The 25,597-nt window shown below is 49.2% G+C and overlaps 1 protein-coding gene across 3 annotated transcripts in view; it reads left to right on the top strand.

The window, feature by feature from the left end:
• The first annotated feature begins 17,828 nt into the window (after positions 1 to 17,828).
• The window catches only part of LBH (limb bud and heart development), a 30,447-nt gene continuing 22,678 nt past the window's right edge, over positions 17,829 to 25,597 (top strand). The window contains exons 1-2 of one of the 3 annotated variants that reach the window (XM_011972555.1): positions 17,829 to 18,134; positions 20,729 to 20,831. In XM_011972555.1, coding sequence (XP_011827945.1) covers positions 18,109 to 18,134; positions 20,729 to 20,831 — 129 coding nt within the window. In that variant the 5' untranslated portion in view covers positions 17,829 to 18,108. Of the gene's footprint in view, positions 18,135 to 18,528; positions 18,964 to 20,728; positions 20,832 to 25,597 lie in introns of those variants that run through there. The other 2 variants (XM_011972554.1, XM_011972556.1) reach the window with 2 other exon arrangements.

Genomic DNA, 25,597 nt, shown 5'->3' with positions numbered 1-25,597 from the left:
GTATTGTAAGGAAAGATACTGAAGCCAAAACAAGAAATAGAAAGGAAGTCATGTTTGGGTCAAAGTAAGAAGAGTTAGAGAGGAAAGAAGCGGAAAAAATTTGGGATCTTATGGAGGGCTTGGAAATCATAAGCACATGCCAGATAAAAGGAAACAAATAAAAAGGAAGATGTAAAATCATAAAGATGTCAATTCTTCCCAAATCAATTATAGAATTTCAGCTGAAGTCCAACACAACCTTTTTTTTTTTTTTTTTTTTTTGGTTGGGTTTGGATTGTGTTTGGTTTTGTTCTGTTTTGTGTTGAACTAGATAATCTGATCTCAAAATTCCCTTGGAAGAGCAAAGGGCCAAGAATAACTGAGAAACAATTTTGAAAAAGTACAAGGTGGAAGAACTTGCCCTACCAGATATCAAGATCTATTATCAAAATATTTAGTGAAGAAGACAATATAGTCTGGGCACAGGGATAAGTAAGGGAGCAGAATAGAGGGCCCAGTCACTGGCCTGCCCATGTTTGGAAACAAGACAGGGCAGAGATGATGTTACACGCCAGTGGGGAAAGGGTGTTCTATCTGATAAATGAGTGCTAGGAGCAACTTTTATCCATATGGAAAATACAAAAGTAGATTTCTACATCGGATCAGTCCTGGCTGAATTAAAGAACTTAAAAAAAAGCACACCTTTAAAACAGAAGATGAAGAGATAGAAAAATTCTTTGTGACTTTAAGATGAAGAGTTCATTTAAAAACACTGCAAATAAAAACTTGTGGTTAGTTTAATTTTAAAAGTGGTATGTTGACTAGTACATTAAAATTCACTTTTGTACAACAAAGGCCATGAGAACAAAGTGAAGAACAAGCCATAGGCTGGAAGATAATATTTGCAATGAATACAATATGCAAAGCAATCTCTCAAATTATTAAGAAAAAGACAACATATGGGGAAAAATGGGCAAAACTAGCAATTCACAGAAGAACTCCAGAAGGTCAATAAAAATATAAAAAGACGCTTACTCTCACTATTAAAGAAATACAAATCCAAACAACGAGACACCATTCACATCCACCAGATAGCAAAAGTATATGTCAATGCCAAGTGTTGGGAAAGATGTTAAATCATGAAGTCTAATTCACTGCTAGTGGAACTGTAAGTTGATCCAAGTACTCCAGAGAGCAATTTGGCAACAACTAATACAGTTGAAGATGATCATGTCCAGAAATTCCACTCCTAGGCATATAGTCAAGAAGACATGTATTAAGATGTTCACTGCAGTACTGGAAACAACTTAAATGTCCATCAACAAGAGAATAGATAATTAAATTGTATTATAGTTATACAATGGAATACAACACAGTATGTGTCAGCATAGATACAAATCTCACAATTGTAATGCTAAAGGAGAAATGAACATTGCAGAAGATAATGATACTATAGATATGATTATACACTATATAAAGTTTAAAAGCCTGCATAATAATACTTTGCAATGTTTGTGATACATAAAAAATGTAGTAAAAATAGTAAAAGTATAAAAACATGCATGAAGATGATCAACACTGATCTCAAAACAGTGCTTAGCTCTGGGAAATGAGGGAAGAAAATGGGATGAGGGAGGTGTACAGAGAGGAACTCAATTGTTTCGCTGGTATTTACTTTCTTTGAAGTAAAAAGACATGAAGCAAATAAGGCAATGTGTTAATATTTGCTAAAGCTGATGTGGCCATCATTCGTGCTATCCACCAAATACTTCTGGCTCTCTGCCTACCAGGCCCATCGTAGGATTCCATTTCCCCACCCACTTTGAATAAGGAGCAGCTTAGAGATTTGCCTTGGCCAATGAAATGTGACTGGAATTGACTTGTGTTTCTGGCCTCCTGAGCCAGTGCACAAAAACTTTGGCCAACATGGCAGCCCAGAGACAAAGCTTCTGTCCTCCCCAGTCCCTGAGCAAGCATGACACCCCCAGGCAACCCTAGGAGGATGGGAGGATGAATGGGAGATGAGTACTGTCAGCCACTGAGGTTTGTGGGTTGTTTGTTACTGCAAGTCTACCCTAGAGAATACAGCTGGAAAATGGGTCCACTCCTATTCACTGGATCAGTCTCTGATTTTATCTACATGTTGAAATATTACCAAAAAAAAATTGTAATACTTTTAAATTGGACTGGGTTTCTATTTCTTCGTTCATGAAAATTCTCTGTACTGGCCTGCGCAAGGCCCCTCTCTTAATTTATTAACTTTTGTATCTTCAAAAAGTACCTCTGACTTCGGATGGAAGCAATGTGGAACTGTAGGAGCCTCTTGGTAAGAAGGATGAATGGCAGAAATCATTGATTAAGCCCAGATTTCTGGGTGAGCCCAGATTTCCTCCAGTGCTATCTGCTACTATTTCCCATCAATTCGGGGAGCCAGAAACCCAATGAGAAAATCTTAGCTTTTCTCCAGAGAAATGTAAGCAAGAATTTTGATGAATGCAACTGTCGTCGATTCTTTGTATGGCTTTTAGAAGGATCATCTCACTCTTTGTTCCCAATTCTCTGCAGTTTACCTCTGGGAGAAATGTCAGGAAAACTTTCCCACACCTCATGGCTTCCAGGTTCCTTTTTAGTGCTGCCTGCAAGGCCCACAGGGAATAAAAGCCCCAGCAGCAGGAGGAGGAGGGGCAACATGGTGGGAGAAGGAAGAGAAACTCCGTTCTTGGCCAGTTGTGCTCCGTACTGTGCAGACACACAGGCAGCGCCTGGAAGTCACCGAGAAATGCAATGCCTTTGAGAAGTTCCGTGGAAAGAATGACATCATGACCAATCACTCCCCCACCCCACCTTTTTTCCAGTGGGAGTGAGAAATAAATAGACTGACACATTTTCCAGTCAGGGAGCCATTCTGGACAGCACGTTTACCTTGGCACAGGAGCTCAGGTGGGGCTGTGAGAAACCTTATCTGTGCTTGCCTGGTAAACAAGGAGCCTGCAATCTCCCAGGAGTCTTGGCCACTGAGCAGGTGACCACGGGAGGCAGGTGAGCAGAGCAGGTGAGTAAGGTGAGCCCCGGGCCCAGGAGCACGCTGTGTTAGGTAAATATTGCCCTAACTTGATTGATGGACTCACTAACTGTCTGTTTGTTGCCAAGGGAAATGCCATCACCACCAAATTCAAAGGTAAAATTCCTGTCCCTTAAATCTAGGGTTCTCAAACTGTCATGTGTTACTAGGTCACCCAGGGAATGCCATTAAAATGCAGGTTCTGATTCAGCGGGTTGGGATGGCTGAGAAAATTGCCTTTTTTTTTTTTTTTTTTTTTGAGACGGAGTCTCGCTCTGTCGCCCAGGCTGGAGTGCAGTGGCGCGATCTGGGCTCACTGCAAGCTCCGCCTCCCGGGGTCACGCCATTCTCCTGCCTCAGCCTCCGGAGTAGCTGGGACTACAGGTGCCCGCCACCTCGCCCGGCTAATTTTTTGTATTTTTAGTAGAGACGGGGTTTCACCGTGGTCTCGATCTCCTGACCTTGTGATCCGCCCGCCTCGGCCTCCCAAAGTGCTGGGATTACAGGCGTGAGCCACCGCGCCCGGCCTAGAAAATTGCCTTTCTAACAAGCGGCTGGTGATGCCGGGGGTGCTGGTCTGTGGACCACTCTCTGAATTTGCAAAGTCTTAATGCTCAGATGATGGTAAGCATTTTACACAGTCAAAATAGTTACTGATTAAGGAGCACTGACGCAGGGTGCAGGTGCTGTACCAGATGTTTGCTATCATCTCATATAACTCTTCACACCAAGTCTGCAAGGTGGGTGTTATTATCCCCGCCCCGCCCCCACCCTTTGGCTGGCAAGGAAATTGAAGTTAAGAGAGGTTAATTCATGCATTATATGTGTAATTTCCAAAAGATTTCCTTGCTACCTTCCCTCCTTTCACGGTGATCTGAAATAACCCAAAGACAAAAGATAATAAACGCCTGTGGTAGAGACGGGCGTTGTCTGCTGGTGGTGATCGGCCCTCTTGGCACCTGGAAATGAGTAATTTTGTCTGTATATTGTCAGGGCCAAGCTCAGGAATTCAGAAATCCTGGTTATCAACGTTTGGCCTAGGAGGTCCTCTCTTCAAAAGAGAGTTCCTCCAAAAGGGGGACAAGACTGGTTTTCAGATCCCTCTGGTGCTGATGTGTTCACCCCTAGGACATGCAGTTGGAGAAAGTTATTAATACCAGGAGGAGCTGCTTTGATGTGTCAGCTTGGAAAGAATGCCTCGTAAAGGCCATTCAGAACTCCAGGAGAACAACAAAAACAAAAAAGCCCCAGCTCGTGGAAACATCAAAGTGAAGGCAATTATAACCAGACTGACCCACCTGGAGGTATTTGAATACCTTGAAGAACTGTGGTGTGTCCTTGCAAAACCCAGGCAGCTTCCATGTACAAACTTGAGTCATGTCTGGATCACAAGGAGGGAGGCGGCCTGACTGGCTGACCCTGGCCACTCATTATCATCAGGAAAACGTGAGGACAATGTGAGACTCTCCCTCCAGGCCCTTGAAAGACCTGAATTTTGGTGACCACTCAACAAGTCAGGCTGCTCCAGGGCCCCATTAACATTGCAACCTCATTCCTGGTGGTGCCAAGATGCAGCCATGATTTGTGGCTGCATGATTTGTATTGCCATGATTTGTATTGCAGTGTGGGGAGGCCAGATTTGGACCCTCCTGGAAGTCCACGGCAACTCCATCCCTGGGAAGTTACTGCACAGAAGAAAATACAGCACCAAGTCCCAAGACAAACTGAAGGCCTCCAAAGAAGACATATGTAATTTTGTTCTTTACATTTTACATCTTTACAGCAACAGCCCTACCGTACACCACAGGGAGTTTCCTGGGCTGGAGTTTCCTGAGATGGTTCCTATAACATCCCAGTGCAGGCTACTGGCCATGCCAATGCCTGGTCCAGCGAGAACAATTATGGGAGACTCCAGAATGACCTCTGCTGAGCTGGCTTACTCCTAGGACAAAAATCAGAGGGAAGAAACTGCTTTGGGAATCTGAGGGGCCCTGCCTCTCTGGGAATCTGAATTCAGGCTTCTCCCCAGGTCTTGTGCCAGTTTTGCTCTTTGCTTTGGGACGGGAGTCCTTAGGGTTTCCAGCAAAGCTGGAGTCATTGAAGACAGAGGCACAGCACATAGCCCATGCACAGGCCAGGCCCATGGTCTTCCCATCGCAACCTCTGGCCACAGAGTAGTCTCCGGTCAAGCGAGGCCAAGGAGAAAGAGGGACTAAGTGCTGGTCCTGGGTTCACCAGTCACTGACTGTGGGAACTTGGGAAAGACAACTCCTCTCTGTGGGCCTTAGTTCTATCACCTGTGAAGTGGAGCAGACGAGCTACTATCTGATCTGTCCTTTTCCCGAGGATCCTCCTGGTTGCAGAGCTCTTCAGTGCATGGCAAGCTGAAGACAGGCAATGAAGCAGGGCTGGAAGGGTTGGGGTCTGTGGAAGACATGAAATGTGTCACCCAGATCCCCCTTCTACGGAGGGCCTGCTGCCCAGCTGCGGGTGCGGAACCAGCAGCCTGCCTCCAGCTGTTTGTTCCTTCAAAGTCTGCCACGGCTGCAGAGAGCTGCCTCCCCCAAGATCATGCCCTCCCAGGATAGCCCATGCTGTGGATTGAGTGCAGCAGGGGAATAAAGGCCTAGCCACTTTGTCCCTGTGCAGATCACTCTGAGAGGTAATATTAGCTCCAAAACTCCTCACGGAATTGGCCAAGATTTGTTGAGCCTGCATTTCAGTTAGACTTCTTTTTCTTTCTTTCTTTCTTTTTTTTTTTTTTAATTATACTTTATGTTCTAGGGTACATGTGCACAACTTGCAGGTTTGTTACATATGTATACATGTGCCATGTTGGTGTGCTGCAACCATTAACTCGTCATTTACATTAGGTATATCTCCTAATGCTATTCCTCCACCCACCCCACGACAGGCCCCAGTGTGTGATGTTCCCCTTCCTGTGTCCAGGTGTTCTCATTGTTCAATTCCCACCTATGAGTGAGAACATGTGGTGTTTGGTTTTCTGTTCTTGTGACAGTTTGCTGAGAATGATGGTTTCCAGCTGTATCCATGTCCCTACAAAGGACATGAACTCATCCTTTTTAATGGCTGCATAGTATTCCATGGTGTATATGTGCCACACTTTCTAATCCAGTCTATCATTGATGGACATTTGGGTTGGTTCCAAGTCTTTGCTATTGTGAACAGTGCTGCAATAAACAAACGTGTGCATGTGTCTTTATAGCAGCATGATTTATAATCCTTTGGGTATACACTCAGTAATGGGATGGCTGGGTCAAATGGTATTTCTAGTTCTAGATCCTTGAGGAATCACCACACTGTCTTCCACAATGGTTGAACTAGTTTACAGTCCCAGCAACAGTGTAAAAGTGTTCCTATTTCTCCACATCCTCTCCAGCATCTGTTGTTTCCTGACTTTTTAATGATTGCCATTCTAACTGGTGTGAGATGGTATCTCATTGTGGTTTTGATTTGCATTTCTCTGATGGCCAGTGATGATGAGCATTTTTTCATGTGTCTGTTGGCTGCATAAATGTCTTCTTTTAAGAAGTGTCTGTTCATATCCTTTGCCCACTCTTTGATGGGATTGTTTGATTTTTTCTTGTAAATTTGTTTGAGTTCTTTGTAGGTTCTGGATATTAGCCCTTTGTCAGACGAGTAGATTGCAAAAATTTTCTCCCATTCTGTAGGTTGCCTGTTCACTCTGATGGTAGTTTCTTTTGCTGTGCAAAAGCTCTTTAGTTTAATTAGATCCCATTTGTCAATTTTGGCTTTTGTTGCCATTGCTTTTGGTGGTTTTTTTTTGTTTTTGTTTTTTTTTTTTTTGAGACGGAGTCTCGCTCTGTCACCCAGGCTGGAGTGCAGTGGCCGGATCTCAGCTCACTGCAAGCTCCGCCTCCCGGGTTCACGCCGTTCTCCGGCCTCAGCCTCCCGAGTAGCTGGGACTACAGGCGCCTGCCACCTCGCCTGGCTAGTTTTTTGTATTTCTTAATAGAGACGGGGTTTCACCGTGTTAGCCAGGATGGTCTCGATCTCCTGACCTTGTGATCCGCCTGTCTCGGCCTCCCAAAGTGCTGGGATTACAGGCTTGAGCCACCGCGCCTGGCCGCTTTTGGTGTTTTAGACATGAAGTCCTTGCCCATGCCTATGTCCTGAATGGTACTGCCTAGGTTTTCTTTTAGGGTTTTTATTCTACCCAAGCCAGCTTCTTCCTTCTTCTTTGCACAGGTGTTGGTCCCAAAACCTGTCTTGGCATCTGCTTCTGAAGAACCCAATCTGCAACAGAGGCCAAGCACAAAGACTTGCCTGGCCTATGATCTTTGGAACAAACACCTGAGCCACCGTGGACCCAAGAGCTAGAGAAACAACCAGCATGGATGGTCTGCCAGCACCGCTGGCCATAGCTGCTACTCAGTGGCCGTTCATCACATGGGAAAGGGACATGACCCTCTTCTCCCCAAACCAGCCCCCTCTTGACTTTGTTTTTCCAGCGGATGATGCCAGTTTTCCAGCCACTCAAGCTCAAGATCTCCAAGCCTTTCCCAAGTTCCTTTCCCTTCTGCTCCTACATCTGAACAGTTGCTAAGTTTTGAAACTCTATCTTTGCATACACCACCTCCCTCATGGGCTACTGCAGCAACCCCACGAGGACCCCTCCCTCCTTACTATAAGATGCCCACCCCTGGTGCAGGTCCTGTCACTGTGATTCCCGCTGGCGCTCCCCACCATATGGGTCACTGCTCTGTGGAAGGAAGGAATGACATATTGGAGTCACACCTGTTTCCCCGAAGTCATTGGGAGGTGTTCGTTGCTACTTGTTAGAAATACCCAAACACAAACAAAAGGTGGTAAAACAATGTGAATTGGATGAGAACTTTCTGCTTCTGTTTGGATTGAGGTCAGTGTTATTTCCTTAGCGTAGACCCAGAAAACAGAGCACTTGTTCAACTGAGGAGATGCCCCTGGCACGTAAGTGAATGTGCTTGTACGGACATGTGGAGGTCTCAAGAACAAAAGAAGAGCTGGGCAACTTGCTAGCACTTGATACCCAGGTGTTTCTTAATGTTCCTGTTGAACAAATAGCTGTAAAATGCTGAATGAAATGCCCGCTTCCCTATGTACAGAGGGCAAGCTGCGAAGGTGGGGCACCATACATTCTAGTCGAAAGAGGACTAGTATAACCTCCCCATTAGGCCACACAAATGCCACAGCTGTGTACGTGTAGCCAAGGTGTCAGCAAGGTGTCAACAAATACTCTAAAATGTGCTGGAAAGAGGGAGGGATGGAATATCAACCATTCTCTTTGGCATCATTCTCTACTAAGAGAACAGGCTTGGCCTCTCAGAAACCAAGAAAGGGCTTTGCTGCCTTTGCTATGTTTTCCTGTTAACCAGCAACAACATGAAATCATTAATTTGGGTTTCCCTTTCTCTTCTTCTTACTATTCTTCAAGTAGGCCCAACAGAGGATAATTTACTACTGCACTTTTCTGTCAAGGAAGCTGAATGCTTGTCATGGTTGCACAATACTTACTGCGCCATAAGTGGAGGGCCGGAAATATCAGGTCCATTTTACAGAGAAGCAAACTGAGCCCCAGTAACTGAAAGGAACTGGTGGTTCTCTTATTAAGAATGCCTGGCAGCCTCATATCTGGTGTGTAATCCATTTACTTTCTTCTTTTTAAATGGAGAAACTACTAAGCATCGTGGAGGATTAGGGTCCTGGAGATGAAGTCAATAAAATAACGTTGGTGAGTGGGTGTGAAGGTGCCCTCTCTAGGGTGGAAGTGGAAGCCGAGTGGGTCAACGCTTTTATTGGTACAACCTGCAACCATCCCAGATGAAATAATCAGGTGGCATCATTCCCACCTGTTTGTCATTGGTAGCCCCCCCGCCCCCCACCGCTGGGAAGACTCAAACACACAGAACATTCTAGCTTTTTGCAGTAATAATATCATGGGCATTAAAGAAGAAGATTAGAAAACAGCTTCAGGTGCATCACCTTCTGTCTTTCTCGTGTTCCTTTCTAAGAGGAGGCCTGGACGAGAATGAACAAGAAAGCCAGGCACTCACTCAGGAAAGTGCAAGGCAAGGCTCCTACCCGGCTGTGCCTCTGAAATCACCTACCCAGGGCCCTTGGTGAGGGTGGGAGGTGTGGGTGGCCAGTTGCCCCACCATCTTCAGCACTTGGGGGCAGTAGGGCCACCGGCTCTGCCTGAGGCCAAAATGTGCCACACTGGCTGCTCACTGGGCTCTGAAACCCTGCATGTAAACCACTCCTGCAGCCTCAGCAAGCATGTGGAAAGGTCTTTCTGCTGTCATGACTTGTCCTGGCTTTTGCTGAGACTCATACAGGACTTACACCCCTGGGCAGGGGTGCTGAGTGCCCAGGGTCTCTTTGGTCCAAAGCTCTGTCCCTTGGATGGATGGATGGAAGGAAGGAAGGAAGGAAGGAAGGAAGGAAGGAAGGAAGGAAATGGTATGCCCAGATCTTTTTTCCCTCTTCCATAGATCAGTGGAGTTAAACCGCTAAAAGTGCTATGATCACATTAGATCTAGGGACAATAATTCCAATCAGATCCCTCCAGAAGAACTGTGATGGACAAGGAAAGTCACCTCATAGTGTGCCCACTGGATGCACCCACCCCAGCCCTTCCAGGTGGTTCCCCCTTTCTCTCTCTCATCATGACATGGTTTCCCCTCAGGCTTCTACCATCAACCATCAATCTGCCTCCAGGACCACAGACTTTCCTGTTACCCACTTACCCTGTCTGCAGGGGCACCGTGAAACTGAGGCCTTTGAGGTGCTGCCTGCATGTCATTCTCACAATAGTGTGAATTCATTTGTCAGATCAAGTTCTCTTGCCTGGCAGCTGCCTGGGCTTAGAGAGCTGCAGGATGGAAGTTTCAGTGGAAAAGCAAAGAGTGGTTTTGGGGCTTTGGAGGCTGTTATGAAGGGAGTGTGGGGCTTCCTGAGTTCAGTGGGTGCCTGGGGCCCACTGAAGAGAAGTGTGAAACAAGTGGGGTTAGAAAGGGGAAGTCTCAAAAGACAAATTTCACATACATGAAATTTGACCTACTTAACACTTCTGCTGAGGCCCCACCTGGCTGGAAGAGAAATGCTGATATTAGCTCAAATAACATAGAGGTGAGGGAACCTGGATTGATTTGGCTAATGGAAGTAACAGACTTTTCTTTCTGCTAGAAATTGTGTGCACAGTCCCTTCCACAGAGCATGAGGCCTTTTACTCACAAAGAGTTATTCCCTTCAGCATGTAGACTTGGAGTCACGGGACTGCCTCTCCCAAGGTCTAGAATAGATACTGCTGCTGCCCACCCCTAGTTCCTGGGACGCACCTGGCCCCTTCTGACTCCTACACCTTGGCCAGTGGTGTTCTGCTGGCAGGACTGCCCTTCTCTAGCTTCTCCCCATCCTTTGAGTCCAGCTCAGTTGCCATCCCTTCCCTTTAGCTATTCCTCCTACCATTCTTTCAACAGATATTCCCTGAGTGCCTGCTAGATGCCAGGAACTCTTCCAGTGGTGGTGACACAGTAATACACAAAACAGACCCACTCCTTGCCCTTGAGAGCTTCTCTTCTGTCAGTCAGCACCCCTCTCCCAGTCCCTTTGCCCAGGACCGAACCAATCATATCATCTCCCATGCTCAAGTGAGTCTACCGCAGCAGTCATTGGATGGTATTAGAGAGAGTGGCATCTAGGTTCCCTGGTTCCCCAGTGCCTGACGCCTTTGCCAAGCACCAGAGGCAGTCTCTCATTTCTTTAAAAAAGAAACTCAGGGGTAGCAATTTGCATAGGAAGGGCAGAGGCTAGGGGACTTACCTCCAAATGCACTTGCTAGCATGTGTGACAGTTCCACTTAGTTTTGTGATTTTTTTCTTTTTTTTTTTCTTTTTTTTTTTGAGACAGAGTCTTGCTCCATTGCCCAGGCTGGAGTGCAATGGTGTGATCTCAGCTCACTGCAACCTCTGCCTCCCGGGTTCAAGCGATTCTCCCTGCCTCAGCCTCCTAGAATAGCTGGGATTACAGGCGCCCACTGCCACGCCTGGCTAAGTTTTGTATTTTTAGTAGAGACGGGGTTTCGCCATGTTGGCCAGGCTGATCTCGAACTCCTGACTTCAGGTGATCCGCCCACCTCTGCCTCCCAAAGTGCTGGGATTACAGGCGTGAACCACCGTGCCTGGCCTTCGTTTTGTGATTCTTTGAGGGGATCACTAATGCAGTTTAGGGAATTTGTCTTACAGCTACAGTGACTTTGCAGGCATACTACCATCACACAGACTGTGGTTATCTGGGATGGTTACGGGGAGTTATGGAGATAGAAGAAAACTAAAGGTCTCCTAAACTGATTCCTTGGAAATGCCAGCACCTGTCTGGCGCACAGTGGGTACTAATGCCCGTTAGAACTGTGGTTGAGAGGGCAGGAGGGTGTAACATGGATCCAGCTATCTGATCCTGAGGCTGGGTGCCATGTGGGTGTGAAGTACACCAGGGGCTCCAGCCAGCAAGTGCTAGCTCGGGTTACAGTTAGGGAGCTGGCGGAGTGTTCAGGCTGCTCTCTGGTACATAACACGCAGCTCGCTCCTCCAAGAAGAGCAACAACACAGCTGCCCCTGGAGGAAGCTAGCAGCATCCTGTGTACTTGAAAAGAAAACCGAAAGTATTTCTCTTCACAAGAAACTGTTGTGTTTCCCTCTTTTTTCATAAACCCTCCCCCATTCCCCACCGCCCCAGGTGTGATGGAGTTTCCCTGGTCCGGAGTTGTGGGTAAAATAGCAGGAGACATGGACAAAGCGGTATGAAGCGAGTTTGTGCTGGGCTGTGGTCCGTGCTGTTTGTCTAACTCAGGGAAGGTATCAGCCTACCCCAAGGAGGACTCTGCTATACGATCTGCATCCTGGTGATAGTAACCTCGCTTTTCTGGCTGTTGAAGTGCATTCCTGTGCGGATGTGGAAAGAGCGAAAGCAAGATACAGCCAGGGCTAGGACAGGAATGTGAGTATGTCCTTAATTGGACATGAGAGCCTTGAACTGATTCCAGTTGGAGTGTTTTCTTTTAGGGCCTGGGCCCTAAAGATTTCATACAGTTTTCTTTGTCAGAAAAATCCCTTTGGTTCAAAGGCCCCTTGATAGAAATAAAGAAAAAGCCAGGACTGAATTTCTTTGATATTTGGGAAGGCAAGAGTTTATGAGCTGCCAGATCTCAGGCTTCTTTCGGGGGCAATGAAAGGATTCTGGACTGAAAGATGAAGGCACCTCCTGTGCTGCCACATGGGAAGAGGGGCCACTGGCTTTAGGGTGGGCTGCAGAGCCCCGATGGTAAGGACATAAAGCACTTTTTTCTTGATGCTTTATAGAAGCAACTTATCTCAGCCCTACTAGACCCTGAGGCCTAAAAGAGAGACTTCTATTGCCTGCTTTTATTGCTTACCAAGTCTCAGACCCAGAGAGGTCAACCCACTTGCCTGAGGACTTATAGCAAAGTAAGTCAAAGGCTGGAGGATTTTGTCTGGTGGGTTCGGGTTGCTTTGTGTTGTTGACTGCTAACTCACTGATGACCAAAATAGGAGGTTCACACTCTCGGGCCTCATTCATTCTCTGTGTGGCCAGTACCCAGCTAGGTACTTCCTGGGAGGCACCAAAGACAGAGGAACTTATGACGGTGAGAGAAGATGCTTGGACTCTGCAACTGCAAGAGTGGCCACCAGGTACAGCATCCCTACTTGCCCCTAAAGTCTGCTCCCTAAAAGCTAGACATGTCAATCAAGGGACTCCAGGAGGAAAATGGGGCAGTTTGTGATGGCAATGAGTAAAAAACTGAAGCAGATGAAAGCAGCTCTGCTAAACCCCCTCTTTTTCTCAAACACCTTAAAAACAAGCCCTACGTCTGCTCAGTGCTTTCCAATTTACCAAGTGTTTTCATAACATTATCTCATTTCATTCTCACTTCAACCCACACACATTCTTGCCTTTTAGATTTCTTATGTACGCAAATGAGTTTCACCGAAAAATTGGCTAGAAACTTCCCTTCTCCTACTCACTATTTTTTTTTTTAACCCCAAGCTTCTTTAAGAAGCTCCCAGATTCCCAGGGTGAGAAAGTTGTTTATCCTGCCAGCCCTGCCCTCCTGGATGGATCCCAGTGGTCCAGGTCTTTGCTATTGGAACCAGCGGTTTTGTATTCAGTTCATAGTGTAGCTGTGAAAACAAGTAAAACCACAGAGGCATGGTAAGTGTGGTATGATGGGGAAAACATCAGCTTTGGAAACAGCAAGCCTCAGAGTCACATTTTGGGTTTTTTTTTTTTTTTTTTAGATGGAATCTCACTCTGTCCCCCAGGCTGGAGTGTAGTGGCACGATCTCAGCTCACTGCAACCTCTGTCTCCTGGGTTCAAGCGATTCTCCTGCCTCTCAGCCTCCCAAGTAGTTGGCATTACAGGCACCCACCACGACGCCCAGCTAATTTCTGTATTTTTAGTAGAGGTGGCATTTTACCATGTTGGCCAGGCTGGTCTCGAACTCCTGACCTCAAGTGATCTGCCTACCTAGGCCTCCCAAAGTGCTGGGATTACAGGTATGAGCCACCACACCCTGCCCAGAGTCACATTTTGGTTCAGCCATTTGAGAGCCATGTGGCCATGGCCAAGGTAGTTAACTTCTCAGAGCTTCTGTTGCTTGCTCTGTGAAGTGGGGGCAATAGTGCCTCTGTCTAAGATTGTTGTGAGGCATAGGTGTAGTAAGAAATACCAGTGTACCTCAGCACGTGTTGCCCCTTCCCTTCTCCTACGTTCCTCCCCAAGGTCAAATAGCTACTTCGTAAAGTCCTTTATTAGTAACCAAAATACCAGCTTCACCACCATTAGGCAAAATAAATGCAATACTGTCTTTTTGCAACCCAGAGGGAGATGAGAAGTGGGAATGTGTTGCTTAATGATCTTTTTCTCTGAGACAGAGTCTTGCTCTGTTGCCCAGACTGGAGTGCAGTGGTGCGATCATGACTCACTACAACCTCCACCTCCCGGGGCTCAAGCGATCCTCCCACCTCAGCCTCCTGAGAAGCTGGGACTACAAGTGTGTGCTGCCACGCCTGGCTAATTTTTTAGTTTTTGTAGAGACAGGATTTCACTATGTTGCCCAGGCTGGTCTCAAACTCCTGAGCTCAAGCAATCCTTCTGCCTCAGCCCTCCGAAGTGCTGGGATTACAGGTATGAGCCACTGCACCCAGCTGCTAAATGAATTTAGATGGAGACTTTTTTTTAACTAGATGAATGAACTTGCTACCTATCCTGCATACACAGCATCCTTGCAGCTGAGGTAACTCCAATAAGATCTTAAGTTCATTGCCTTTATTCTTTTTTTTTAAATTTGTATTTTAGGTAGGTAAGAGAAGGTGCTGGCAAAATGGATGTATGTAATGTCAGAAAGCAAGGCAATTCTGATTACACCTGGATTTCTATTGAAGCAAAATTGCAATTCAACTCTTTAGTCTCCAAAGACAAAGACAGGAGAAGGGAAGGAACGTAGAGGGCTCTGATTGGGTAATTAGTTCACTGATCTGCATCTAGTAGATGTTCAGTAAATGTTGGTGATGGACTGTGGTGGTTTACAGAGTCCAGACATTGTGTTTGACCTTTGCTGCTGACTTCTTGGCAAATGCAGTGCAAGATGCAGTGTTAAAGTGGAAAGAACATCTGACCAGCAGTCTGAAGACTGCATTAGGTTCCATCTATACCACTTAATAGCCTGGCGACCTTGGACATGCCATTTAATCTCTTAGGTGTCTTCTCACCTGTAAAACGAGGAGACTGGGACAAGGTGATTTGGAAGGTCTCGTTCAGCTCTAAGGTTCTGGGGCTGTAAGTAACTTCATTCGTTTGTGTTTCTGTTTCTTCATTTATTCAAAGGCAGTAGGGACAGAAACCTATCTCATAGGGTATTGGGAAGAAATGGTCAGTGTGCATATTGAAATACTCTGTATCTTTAGAGATATGAAGGAAAGGCAGTCAGCCAGAGCTATGTTAACAGAGGGGGAAGCTGAGTATGCGTACAACCTCTGACTTCCAGGCCCAGCTCAACGTCTTTCTGGCTGTGTGATCTTTGGCAAGCCTCCTAATTTATTTTGGCCTCAGTTTACATATCTGTGAACTGAGGACCGTAAGTTGTGCTATGTTAACTTTAATACATTCTTTTGAAGGCCAAGACAATGAAATGCTTCAAAAACAACAACAACAACAACAACAACAACAACAAAAAAAAACATGCAAGGCATCATATAGACTAGAATAATTGAGAAACGGCATGCTAGTCATGGTTGCATCAAAGCTTAGCACCATGCGTCCCATATTTTCTTTTCTTTTGTTTTTTTTTGAGACGGAGTCTCACTTTTGTCGCCCAGGCTGGAGTGCACAATTGCAGCTCACTGCAACCTCTGCCTCCCAGGATCAAGCGATTCTCCTGCCTCAGACTCCCAAGTAGCTGGGATTATAGGCACCCGCCACCATGCCCAGCTAATTTTTGTATTTTTAGTAGAGATGGGGTTTCACCATGTTGGCCAGGTTGGTCTCCAACTCCTGACCTCAGGTGATCCACCTGCCTCGGCCTCCCAAAGTGCTGGGATTACCAGGTGTGAGCCACCATGCCCAGCCGCCTGCCATATTTTCAAATGAATGGATGTGTCACTGTGATTCCAGAGGAGAAACAGAAAATGTAGACTTGGGATCACAACTCCAGGCTTATTTTCTACTTTAACTTACTGACAGAGATGAACTTTAGCTAAAATGGGCATTAATAAGTTTCCCAAAGCGTAGGCCTCAGGTAATTCCCTCAATGCACTCCAATATAGAGGATTTTTCCAGAGGCCACATAACAGCTGGTGGAGGCCTTACTCCCCACCCTCTTCTCCAAAATAAGGCCATTTCAACATTTAGATATTTGGGAAATGGGGAGGGGGGGAAATAGCTTTCCGAGTTTTGAAAGCTTCACATGGCAATAATCATAAACACGTAAAGTATGTGTGTTATGTGTAAAAATGCCGCGACAGTCTTTGATCCCAGCCTCACCAGAGATTGCTACTGGGAAGAAATGGCAGAAGGCTCCATCCTGCCCACCCGGGGTCTAGTCCAGACATTTTCCTCCGAGTGCCAGGAAGTCTCAGCCTGGAAACTAGCTCTCGAAGCACTGGCTTCTCTTGTGGCTGCCTAGATGACAATGTGTCCCACCTGGCCAGTGACACTGAGAAGCTTCCCCACCCTCTGTGCAGGACACCAACAATAACCCCTGTCCTGCAGCATCTCCCGATTAGCACCTCCATCAGGCACCACCCCCAGAGGAAGAGAATGCGGTTAGCTTGGGAGGTGGGGGAATTTCTCTGGTTGGAGCGGGCAGCCAGGGGCTTGTCATGAAGCTGTGTTTTCATAGGAAGCACACTATTTTTACTCAGGCTGTACATATAAGCATATACGTGATTGAAAATAGCCCAGTTATTTTTAAATAAATTATTCTCATCAATTCTTATAATTTTTGTTTGGGTTGGTTTTGAGGGGACTGATGAAAATTATGAGGGTCTTCTCTCCTGGCTTCCTTCAGGGTCCTACCCCTCTTGAACCCTCACCATTAATTCTGTCATTCTTTTGCCTGAGATAAGCTATGCGTTTCCACTTTCAAGCACCTATATAGGGATTCAGTACACTCACTGCCTTTCTTTTAAAGAGCTGATTAACTTCAAAGCCGATTTAATTTTGCTTAGTTTTTGATCGCCCCGCGCCCCCTTTCCCTAGCCCCTATACACGGGTAGGTCAGGGTTCTAAAGCCATTTTACAGGCGTAATTGAAGCGGAAGGCCACACAGGGGCAGCGCTGGGTCCGGAGTGAGACTCCCATCATGTGGCTCTGGGGGGCTGCGCAGCTTTGCCTTCCTGGACAGACGCCCGGAGCTGCAATTCCTGGGCAGTGTGGGAGGCGTTCGGCTAAAGCTCTTTGTTTCTGCTGTCATGAGCGACTCCTCGGAGGAGACGTGGGAGTCAAGGATGGGGGACGGCGCGCACACCGCCCGCCCGCACCCCCTGCCCCCGCTGCGGACCGTGCGTACGTGTGTGTGTGTCTGCAATGGAAAAACCCTACCCAGGACGACACCACATCCTTGCTCCCACAAATAAAACCTTCCACAGAACTCAGGGCTGCAGACCAGCCCTTCGCAAGCCAACGCGCCCCGTGGGCACTCGATCCCCCGGCTCCGCGTCTCTCCCACCTTCCCACCGCTTCTTCTTTAACCATGCTCTTGTTTACCCGCGCTGATCGCAAGGCTGGGGGCGAGGATTCCAGGGAGAGGCCTAGTCGGGGGAACAAACGCTTCAGAGGGGTCCCGAGGTGCGGGCTGGGGGACAGCCAGTGGATGGGAAGGAGGACGCTGGCGCCGGTGGCCGGGGTGGAGGAGTGGCGGGCGCCCTACCCCGGCGCAGCGCGGCCGCCAAGCGGTCACGTCCGGAGCTGCCCCCGCGCCCTCCTCGCGCCCACTCCGCCGCGCTGGAGTCCGGGATGTACGCGGAGGGGGTTGTGAGGGGGAAGCGGCGCGTACGCGAAGTCCGGGCCGGTGCGGACGCGGAGTCCGGGCTGGTGTGAGTGAGCCCGTGTGCGCGTGGGAGAGCGGCGGGAGGGGGCCGGGCTCGGAGCCGCAGCGAACCACGGCCCCGGGAGCAGAGCTGAGCGCGCCCCCGAGCCGCCGCCAGCGCTGAAGCCATTCATGATTTTGGTGACGTTATTCCAGGAGTGGGCGAGGGAGGGCGGGGCCTCTCGGGGCCAAGCCCCGCCCCCGCCCCTATAAATACGGCTTCCCGGGTTCTTTGTGGGGCTGAGAGCTCAGTGGAGAGCGGGGAGTTGTGTCCGCCTTGCAGACGCTGCTGGCCGTGGGGCTGTCCTGGGAAGGCGGACGGCGAGCGCCAGGTGCCCGCACTAGGCCGCCTGCCGTGCCTGTCTGCGCCCGTGTCATCCTCACTCGGGACGCAGGGACCGTTTTTAAATCACAGGGGCGTGTGTCAGCCTGCCCTAGGACTTCATGTCTATATATTTCCCCATTCACTGGTGAGTACCCTGCGCCTGCGGCGGGCGTCCGTCTGGCGGCGGTGGCTGCGGGTCCGGGCGCCTGCTTCGTGCCGGCTCCGGGTGCGAGGGTAGCCGGCGGCGCGGGCGCTCAGCGCTAACCCGCCGCCCGAGCCCGCGCAGGAGTCAACATCAAGGTTGCAAAGGTGGGGGTGGGGGGAGGGGGTGCTGAGAACATCCAGACAAAGGACGTGAACTCGGAGCCCTCACCCAAGTGACGGCCGGAGGGTTTGTATTGGTTGGCGGGGGAGCCAGGGGTCACGTGTGAATCCCCCCCGGTGAAACCCCCCTATGCGGAGAGCTGCAGGAGGCGCGCGCCCCGCTTGGCGCAGGGGGGCTCCTGCTCTTCCCGGGCCCCTCCTCTTTTTCTTTTTGTTTGCATGCAAGTCTCAACGTCCAGGCCGGCTGCAGCGGGGCTGAGCTGGTGCAGCCGCCGGGTTTGCAGAGCTCCGGGGGGTGGGGGGCGGGAAACGCTCTCCCCACACATAACCCCACTAAAGCCACAAGCAGCAGGGCACACACTGCAGCCTCTCAACCCCTGCCCTCTCCGTGGCCCCTAAAAACCGACGCACAGTGGTGGGGACCGGGACTGGGAGGAGCCGCCTTCGCCGTGCTGTGGGGGAAGGAGCCCGGGCCGGGCGCGGGGCGTCGGAGGTTTGCCCCGGACTAGGGATCGGAGCCGGGAGGGCTGCAGAGAGAGGCAGGCCCCTGGCTGCTGGGACTTCCTTGCCGGCGGTTTCTTCCTTCCTGCGCTGGGTTAGACGAGAAGCGGCCGGGGGCGAGCGCTGGCGGCCCCGGAGCGCGCTCTCAGGTGCGGACGTGGGGAGCTCGGCCCCGAGTCTCTGGCAGGCGCTGAGCGAAGGGAAACCCGGCGCAAGCCTCGGCGGGGTCCGGCCTGGCTCAGGAAGCGGAAAGTTCATGCTTCTCGCTTCAACTTTTCGGGCCGGCGCCACAGCCCCGAGCGAAGAAGAGCCGCCCCTACGTCAGGCTCTTCGCCCTGTGGGCGCTCTTCTGGCTCCTTTCTTTGGAGGTCGCCAACAGCCTTTCCAGGACCCGGGAGGAAACTGCCCTTGCAGGGGCCAGCTCCCGAACCTAAACTTGGCCCCAAAGCCCCGCATCTTCTTAGTCTCCCCGCCCCCATCCCAGCCTGTCAGTGTTTAGAGAGGGGACTGAACTTCCCTCTCTCAACAGTTCAAGTTCCCCCACCCCGAGGCTTGTGTACCCTTCTTGTGGGTGCCCCTCCCTTGCCTCTCCCTAGGTGCCTTATTATACGTGAGGCTTTAAAGGCTGTTAGAGGCTTTGTGCCTTTGGGTGCTCAAAATTTACCAAGGTGGGTGCTTGGGCTCATTAGAAGTATTATGGGAAATTAAGATTTAAGATTATTTCATCGATTAGCACTTTGTAGCTTGCAATGCTTTTGTGCAGACATTAACCCTTAACCTAACTGTGAGGTATGCACTGTTAGCATCAGAGTAACAGACAAACAGGACACTTGTGGCTCAGAGAAGTTACAGGACTTGTTCAAGATCACACAGCTCTTGAGGGGCAGAGCCTAGAACCTATTGTTTCTGTTTCTAACCATACAATTGAAGAGGAATCTGGTACCCCTGTTTCCTTAGATATCCCCCCTCAAAACAAAAAAACATTTTTGTTTTTGTTTTAAACCGTGTGCACAGGCACGGTGGTGGAAAGCATTGGGTGCTGTGTAGCAGGTACCTGGATTTGGTGCTTATGTTCAGCATTATGTGCACAAGATCCTATATGTGCCCAGAGCTTGTGCAAGGATAACGGAATATTCGTATCCTGCTTAGAGAGTACAAGGCACTTTTACATGTCAGCCATCGGTGGGCCAACTTGGCCCCTCTGGAAATTTCCTTTGCAATCAGAGTCGGGTATCCTTAAGGCTTTTAATCCAGGGGATGTTTTTCAAGCTGCGAGCAAGCAGCTGCTGTGTCTGGGGCTAGAGAAAGGGGTTGGATGGCAGATGTGAAACTTGCAGAAAAGCTGACCCCTTGGGGCTTTAAGTGGAGCATTTTGCCAAAAGGAGCACCAGAGAGACAGAAATTTAGGAAAGCTGTATGATTGGACTTTGTTCCCCTCCAGTTGACTTGTTATTGCTATTATGTAATAATAATATATGGAGTTCCCCTTTGGAAAATTCATGTGAGGATTATTTTTATTCTTAGTTGGAGAGGTGAAGGGAGATGTGGTTGAATTGGTTTTAATATAGACAGATGGACTCAGCTACCTATTGTTTTGGTTTCTCTAGTTCTGTCATTTGAAGAAACATTCAGGGTCCCTCTGTGCCAGTGGGGACTAGAGTATAAGAGAGGAGAGAAGAGGTTTGCCTGAGAGGTCTGCAGACAATGAGCTTTGTCTGTTGGGGCTGAGCCCTGGGACTGTGGGCTTGCAAGGCACTTCCTCAGGGTGTGAGCTTGTTTTTCTGCAAGTTCTGTTTTGAACACCTCTCTTCCTGTCTCCAGACAGTCCCCTGATCCCATAGCAGTGAATGCATGAAGAGTTAGGAATGTGAAAGTGCATATGTTTGTTGACTTTTGGTCTGGGTTTCTTGGCAGCCCCGACTATCTGAGATCGGCCGAGATGACTGAGGTGATGATGAACACCCAGCCCATGGAGGAGATCGGCCTCAGCCCCCGCAAGGATGGACTTTCCTACCAGGTGAGTAAGTCCTGGCTTCCCTCTTGACTCTTTAGAGCCTAGTGGCTTTTGTTGGGGGTGGGGACAGACTTGGTTTTGCATCCCAGTGTCACTTGTAAGAGCCATGGACTGTGGCAGAGTCCCCTAATGCCAGTAAGCCTCAGTTTCTTCATCTGTAAAATGGGACGACATCGTTCTTATCTCCTAAGATTGCGGTAAAGATTCACCATGACGGTGACCAGTGGATGTGTAGAAGGCATTCGTAGTCTGGGACAGATAAAGGCTCAGGAAGCATTAGCCATTGTGATGAATTAACCCTACTGGCTCTGTGAACTTTCCCATTCACCGCAGCAAAGGAGCAATGATTTGTGTAGTCGATTGAGACCAGAACTTTCCTTCCCAGCCATGCCTGGGGGAGTAGAAGCATTGCTGTTGGGGGCTTCTGCAGAAGGGTGGTCTGGTGGGGATAGCCATGTCCAATGCTGCTTTCTTCCTTGGGCTGATTGTTGACCTGTTGATTCAGAGTTAACATTCAAACCACTTAGAGAGGAAGAGATTTTCCCCAAAGGGAGGCTAGCTCAGGGATGTTATTGCTGGGATCTTGCTTGGAGATCATCCTGTCTGGTGGATCCAAAATGCACAAGGACCACAAAAAGGGACTGGAGTGAGCCCTCTGGACTCTCACCCCAGCCCTCTTCTGTGGCTTGCCCTGCTGCCTCTCTACTGCCCCTGGGATGGGGGGCGGGGGCAGTGGAGCACCTGTAGTTCCCTCTGGGCTGTGAGCTGGTTTAGGGCTTTGGAGGAGAGTTCCTATGTTGTTAAACTGGGGAGAGGGAGGAGTCTGTTCTTAAGGAAGACCTTGGGGCTAGGGAAGTTGTGTAGGATGGCCAGCCCAGGGAAGTCGAAAGGGAGTGTGATGGGTCCATGCTACAGACATGAAGGTATGGCCACTGCACGCCAAGTACTGTACAGACGCTACCTTGCTCACACCTCACCACGGCTCCCAGGTGGGGATCCTCACCCTGTTCACAGATGAGGAAATGGCTCAGCCTGAGTCAGTGACTTGGGTCTGTCTAACCCCAGAGCCTTGTCCTTCTGATGTATTGTTTATCCACACCATGGCTTGGTTCCACTAGGGTCTAGGTTGACTCTGGCTGGTCATTCCTGAGAACTGTTCCAGGGACATTTATTTTGTAAATTAAAAAAACAAAACAAATAGAAAGCCAGGGAGCCAGAGTGGGTGCCATGGAGGGAGAGTAATCAGATAGAACCAAGCTAAAAGCTCAGGCAGGCTCACATGACTTCAGACACACTTGGGAGGCTAAGGAGGCCCCTTTGTTTTGTCTGTGTTGGCAGTCTTGCTGACTGGAAATAAGTAGCCATTAGCCTGAAGGGGGTGTATGGGGCAAGGGGGAACTCTCTTTCCTACCGTTTGACTTTTCTACCCTCCTCCCCCAGAGTGGGTCTGAGGAATACAATTGAGGGCCCTCCAACCTGGTGGGAGGGGTAGAAGTTTCCTGGCCCACCAGCCAGGGGGTTTTGGGTAGCAGTTTCCAAGCCCCTGAGTCAGACTGAATCTCTGTGGTTACAGGTGAGGTTCTCTTTCGGTTCTGGGTTTTTAGATTTCCATCACAGAACCTTTCCAAATGCAGTCATCTGTTCATCTTGTGTGTGCTTTTCATATTTTCGTTTTAAACACATCCCAGGATAAACGGCCAGGCCCTATAGGGCAGTTTTCTCAATGCTTCAAGTCCTTCAGGCCATTCTGCAGGACCTGAGACTCAGGGCAGGTGATGAGGGAGGAAGGAGCTGGGAGAGGAAGGCCACACTGGGGCTGCAAGGGCAGGAGGAAAATAAAATCGCCTCTGGGTGCCTGACACATCTTGGCACTGCCTGAGCAAAGGATCCTCAAATCTTCCCTCGTGGTGCTGGACTGAGGGCCCAGTTCTCAGAGCCCCCTCCCAGGAAATGTGTCTGCTGCCTTGATGGGGACCACTCCCCAGTTCCAAAATATCTTACTTAGAACTTCAAAGCACTCTGGTCACAATTTTTCACAACTTTTTTGATTTCAGAAAGGTCTCATGGTTGCCTGGTGAAGAGGAAAGGGAGATTGTAGTATTTAACCTTGCAATATTTAGGGGCACTTTCCCTGTGCAACCTGCTGTGCTGGCCTCTGTGCCCAGGGTCCAGGACCCTTGTAAGAACCCAGCATCTACATAAACATCCGGAACACAGGTGGTGCAGTCAGTCCAGGTGTGGGACATACAGAAGCTACAGTGAGTCCAGGCATTGACAGCAACAATGAAATCCAACTGACAGAATCAGAGGGAGGGCAGACTGGGGCTGGGCTTTGAAAGAAAATTAGGACTTTGAGAGGGCAGCTCCATCTCTAAGGTAATGTTCTTATACCTTCAGACACCCCTGGGCTCACTCCTGTTTATGCCAGGGGCAGGGCTGTGCAGTGAGCTGGTCTGACAATTGCTGTGTGACAGATATTCTCTGCACCCACTCAAAGCTAGTGCCATCCAATTAGACACATTCCCACCAGAGCTCTGGGGATTGGCTGGGACTGGCGCTTGGCTGGAGCCCCTTCCCTGTGCCTGCTCCGGCTGGGCTCAGGGCTGGGGGCAGGAGATCTCGGAGCTCTGTTCTTGGCATTCCTCCTAAGGATAATAATAGTACGTGACTTTTACGGAGACCTGCTTTTCTAAGGAACTGAGAATGGGAAGGAGACATCAGTCCAGACTTGGCAGATGAAATAGGATCTCAGGCTTGTGATTTGACCTTGAAAACAAAGTCATCAAATAAATGGCACATTGGACTTCGTCAGTCACTTCCCCACCTTGCAGATCTACCGAGAATGAAGCTTTCCTGATTTCTCTGTACCAGATGTGACCTTTCTTTTAATGCCTGTGGCATTTTATACTTACCAATGATGCCGCGCTGCTTCAAGGATATGGGTTCTGCTTTCCCTTCTCTTTGCCTAGGTCCTCGAAGGCAAGGGAGGACTTATCTTCATCTTTGTACCCCACCCCCACCCAAGGTGCCTAAGTGCTATAAGTGGGCGGTGATTATTTCCATAAAGTGGAGTCTCCTGATTCTAAAGCTGGCCACCTTCTCTTCTGCCTTAGCTGCTGGAAAGGGCCTGCTCAGGCTCATGCCTACCAAGGTTTCAGAGAGATGCCCTTTTAATCCCCTGAAAGATTCAAGGAAGCCCTAGCTGCTGTCCTGGGGCAGTTAGGGCTGTGTTGCGGGCTGGTGCCTTGTTTTGCAGTAACATTCATTTGGAGAGGCAGTTCAGTAAGGGAAATCCACGTGTGCACATTCACTTGACATGAATTGTGACACCCTGTGGGGTGGGTGAGTAAATGGTTACTAGAAAGTGTGAGTACATTTTGGGCAGGCGGGCTGTGGGTGGCGGCCAGCTAACCAGCTGAGTGGGAGGCTCTCCAGCAGGATGTTGATTTCCCTGATGGCAGCAGCTCCCTCCCCACCTCCATCCAGCCTGTGGAACAGGAATTTCTGCTGCCCCGGTGCCTTCTTCCTCACCCTAATTCAAGGAAGCGAGTCAGCGGCTGCTTCCTTGTCTCCAGGGACTCTTAAAAATATGGTGTTGGGGAATGCCTCTGCAACTGGGTCTCCTTCAATGCTGTGCCCGAATTGGCCTGGGCTTTGTCTGGGGAAGGGTCCTGGGAGTTTACCTGTGAGCACCCACACTGCCTCCACCCGAGGGCACTGGGACCCTGGCCTTGCTACTCTAACTTCCTCAGCACAGCAGCCAAGGCTTCTAGAGTTTTATCACCCCAGCTAAGGTCTAGATACAGATGTGGCTCCTTGGTTTTCATTTAAAACTGTTCCTTCTAAAGCACCTGGACCAAAGTCTGAGCACATTATCCCTCCCCAGGCTCTTTAAGCTTCTTTAATCAGCAACATCCCTTCCTGGCTGCCCTTTGATTCCTTCTGCTTTTATTCTTGGTCACATCCCCCTCCATTTGACATCCATCAGTCAGGCAGGCATCGGGCTCCCCTCCTCAGGGCAGCGAGGGAGGATGCTCTGGGAGGGAGGAAGCCAGGAGGAGCCATTTCTTCACGCAGCACAGTGCTCCTGTGCACCACTCATTCCCTTTGATAAACAGAGCTGAGAGCTTCCTGCATTCCCACGTGGGAGGGAGTGATGTCCTGGTGCTTTCTGTGGTAGGGAAGAGCAGGCTAGGGGGCTGATCTCTCTTGCCTCAGCCTTAGTATTTGCCTTGTGCAGTTTGAGAGCCTCAGCTATGGCCCTGCATTGAGGAGTGGTCTGAAGGACCACTGAGGGTGGACGGCCAGCCTCTCCCGGCACAGGATCTCTTGCCCCTTTATCTCTCAGGTCCAGAAATAGCCACCTCATTTATCTCACTCCTCCCTCCTCCCCACTCTTTTTTTTTTTTGAGATGGAGTCTTGCTCTGTCGCCCAGGCTGGAGTGCAGTGGCGCGATCTCTGCTCACTACAACCTCCACCTCCTGGGTTCAAGCGATTCTCCTGCCTCAGCCTCCCGAATAGCTGGGACTACAGGAGTGCGCCACCACACCCGGCTAATTTTTTGTATTTTTAGTAGAGACGAGGTCTCTCCGTGTTGGCCCTTCTCACTCTTTGTCAGAAGCAGCACTCGTCTCAAAGAACAGGCTCAATTTCGTCGCTGAAGTTAGGCGGTAGCTCGGAAACCCCTTCTCTTTGCTCACATCTCTGCTGAGCCTCTCTTGATGGAGACCTCCTGAGCCTGGCTTCACTCTACCGGTTCTACCTGGGT

The sequence above is a fragment of the Mandrillus leucophaeus genome, unplaced genomic scaffold, assembly GCF_000951045.1.
Source record: "Mandrillus leucophaeus isolate KB7577 unplaced genomic scaffold, Mleu.le_1.0 Scaffold13, whole genome shotgun sequence".
In the NCBI taxonomy this organism is placed as follows: Eukaryota; Metazoa; Chordata; class Mammalia; order Primates; family Cercopithecidae; genus Mandrillus; species Mandrillus leucophaeus.
Note: the sequence above shows the minus strand (reverse complement) of the source record. Positions and strands in the feature narration are given on the sequence as shown.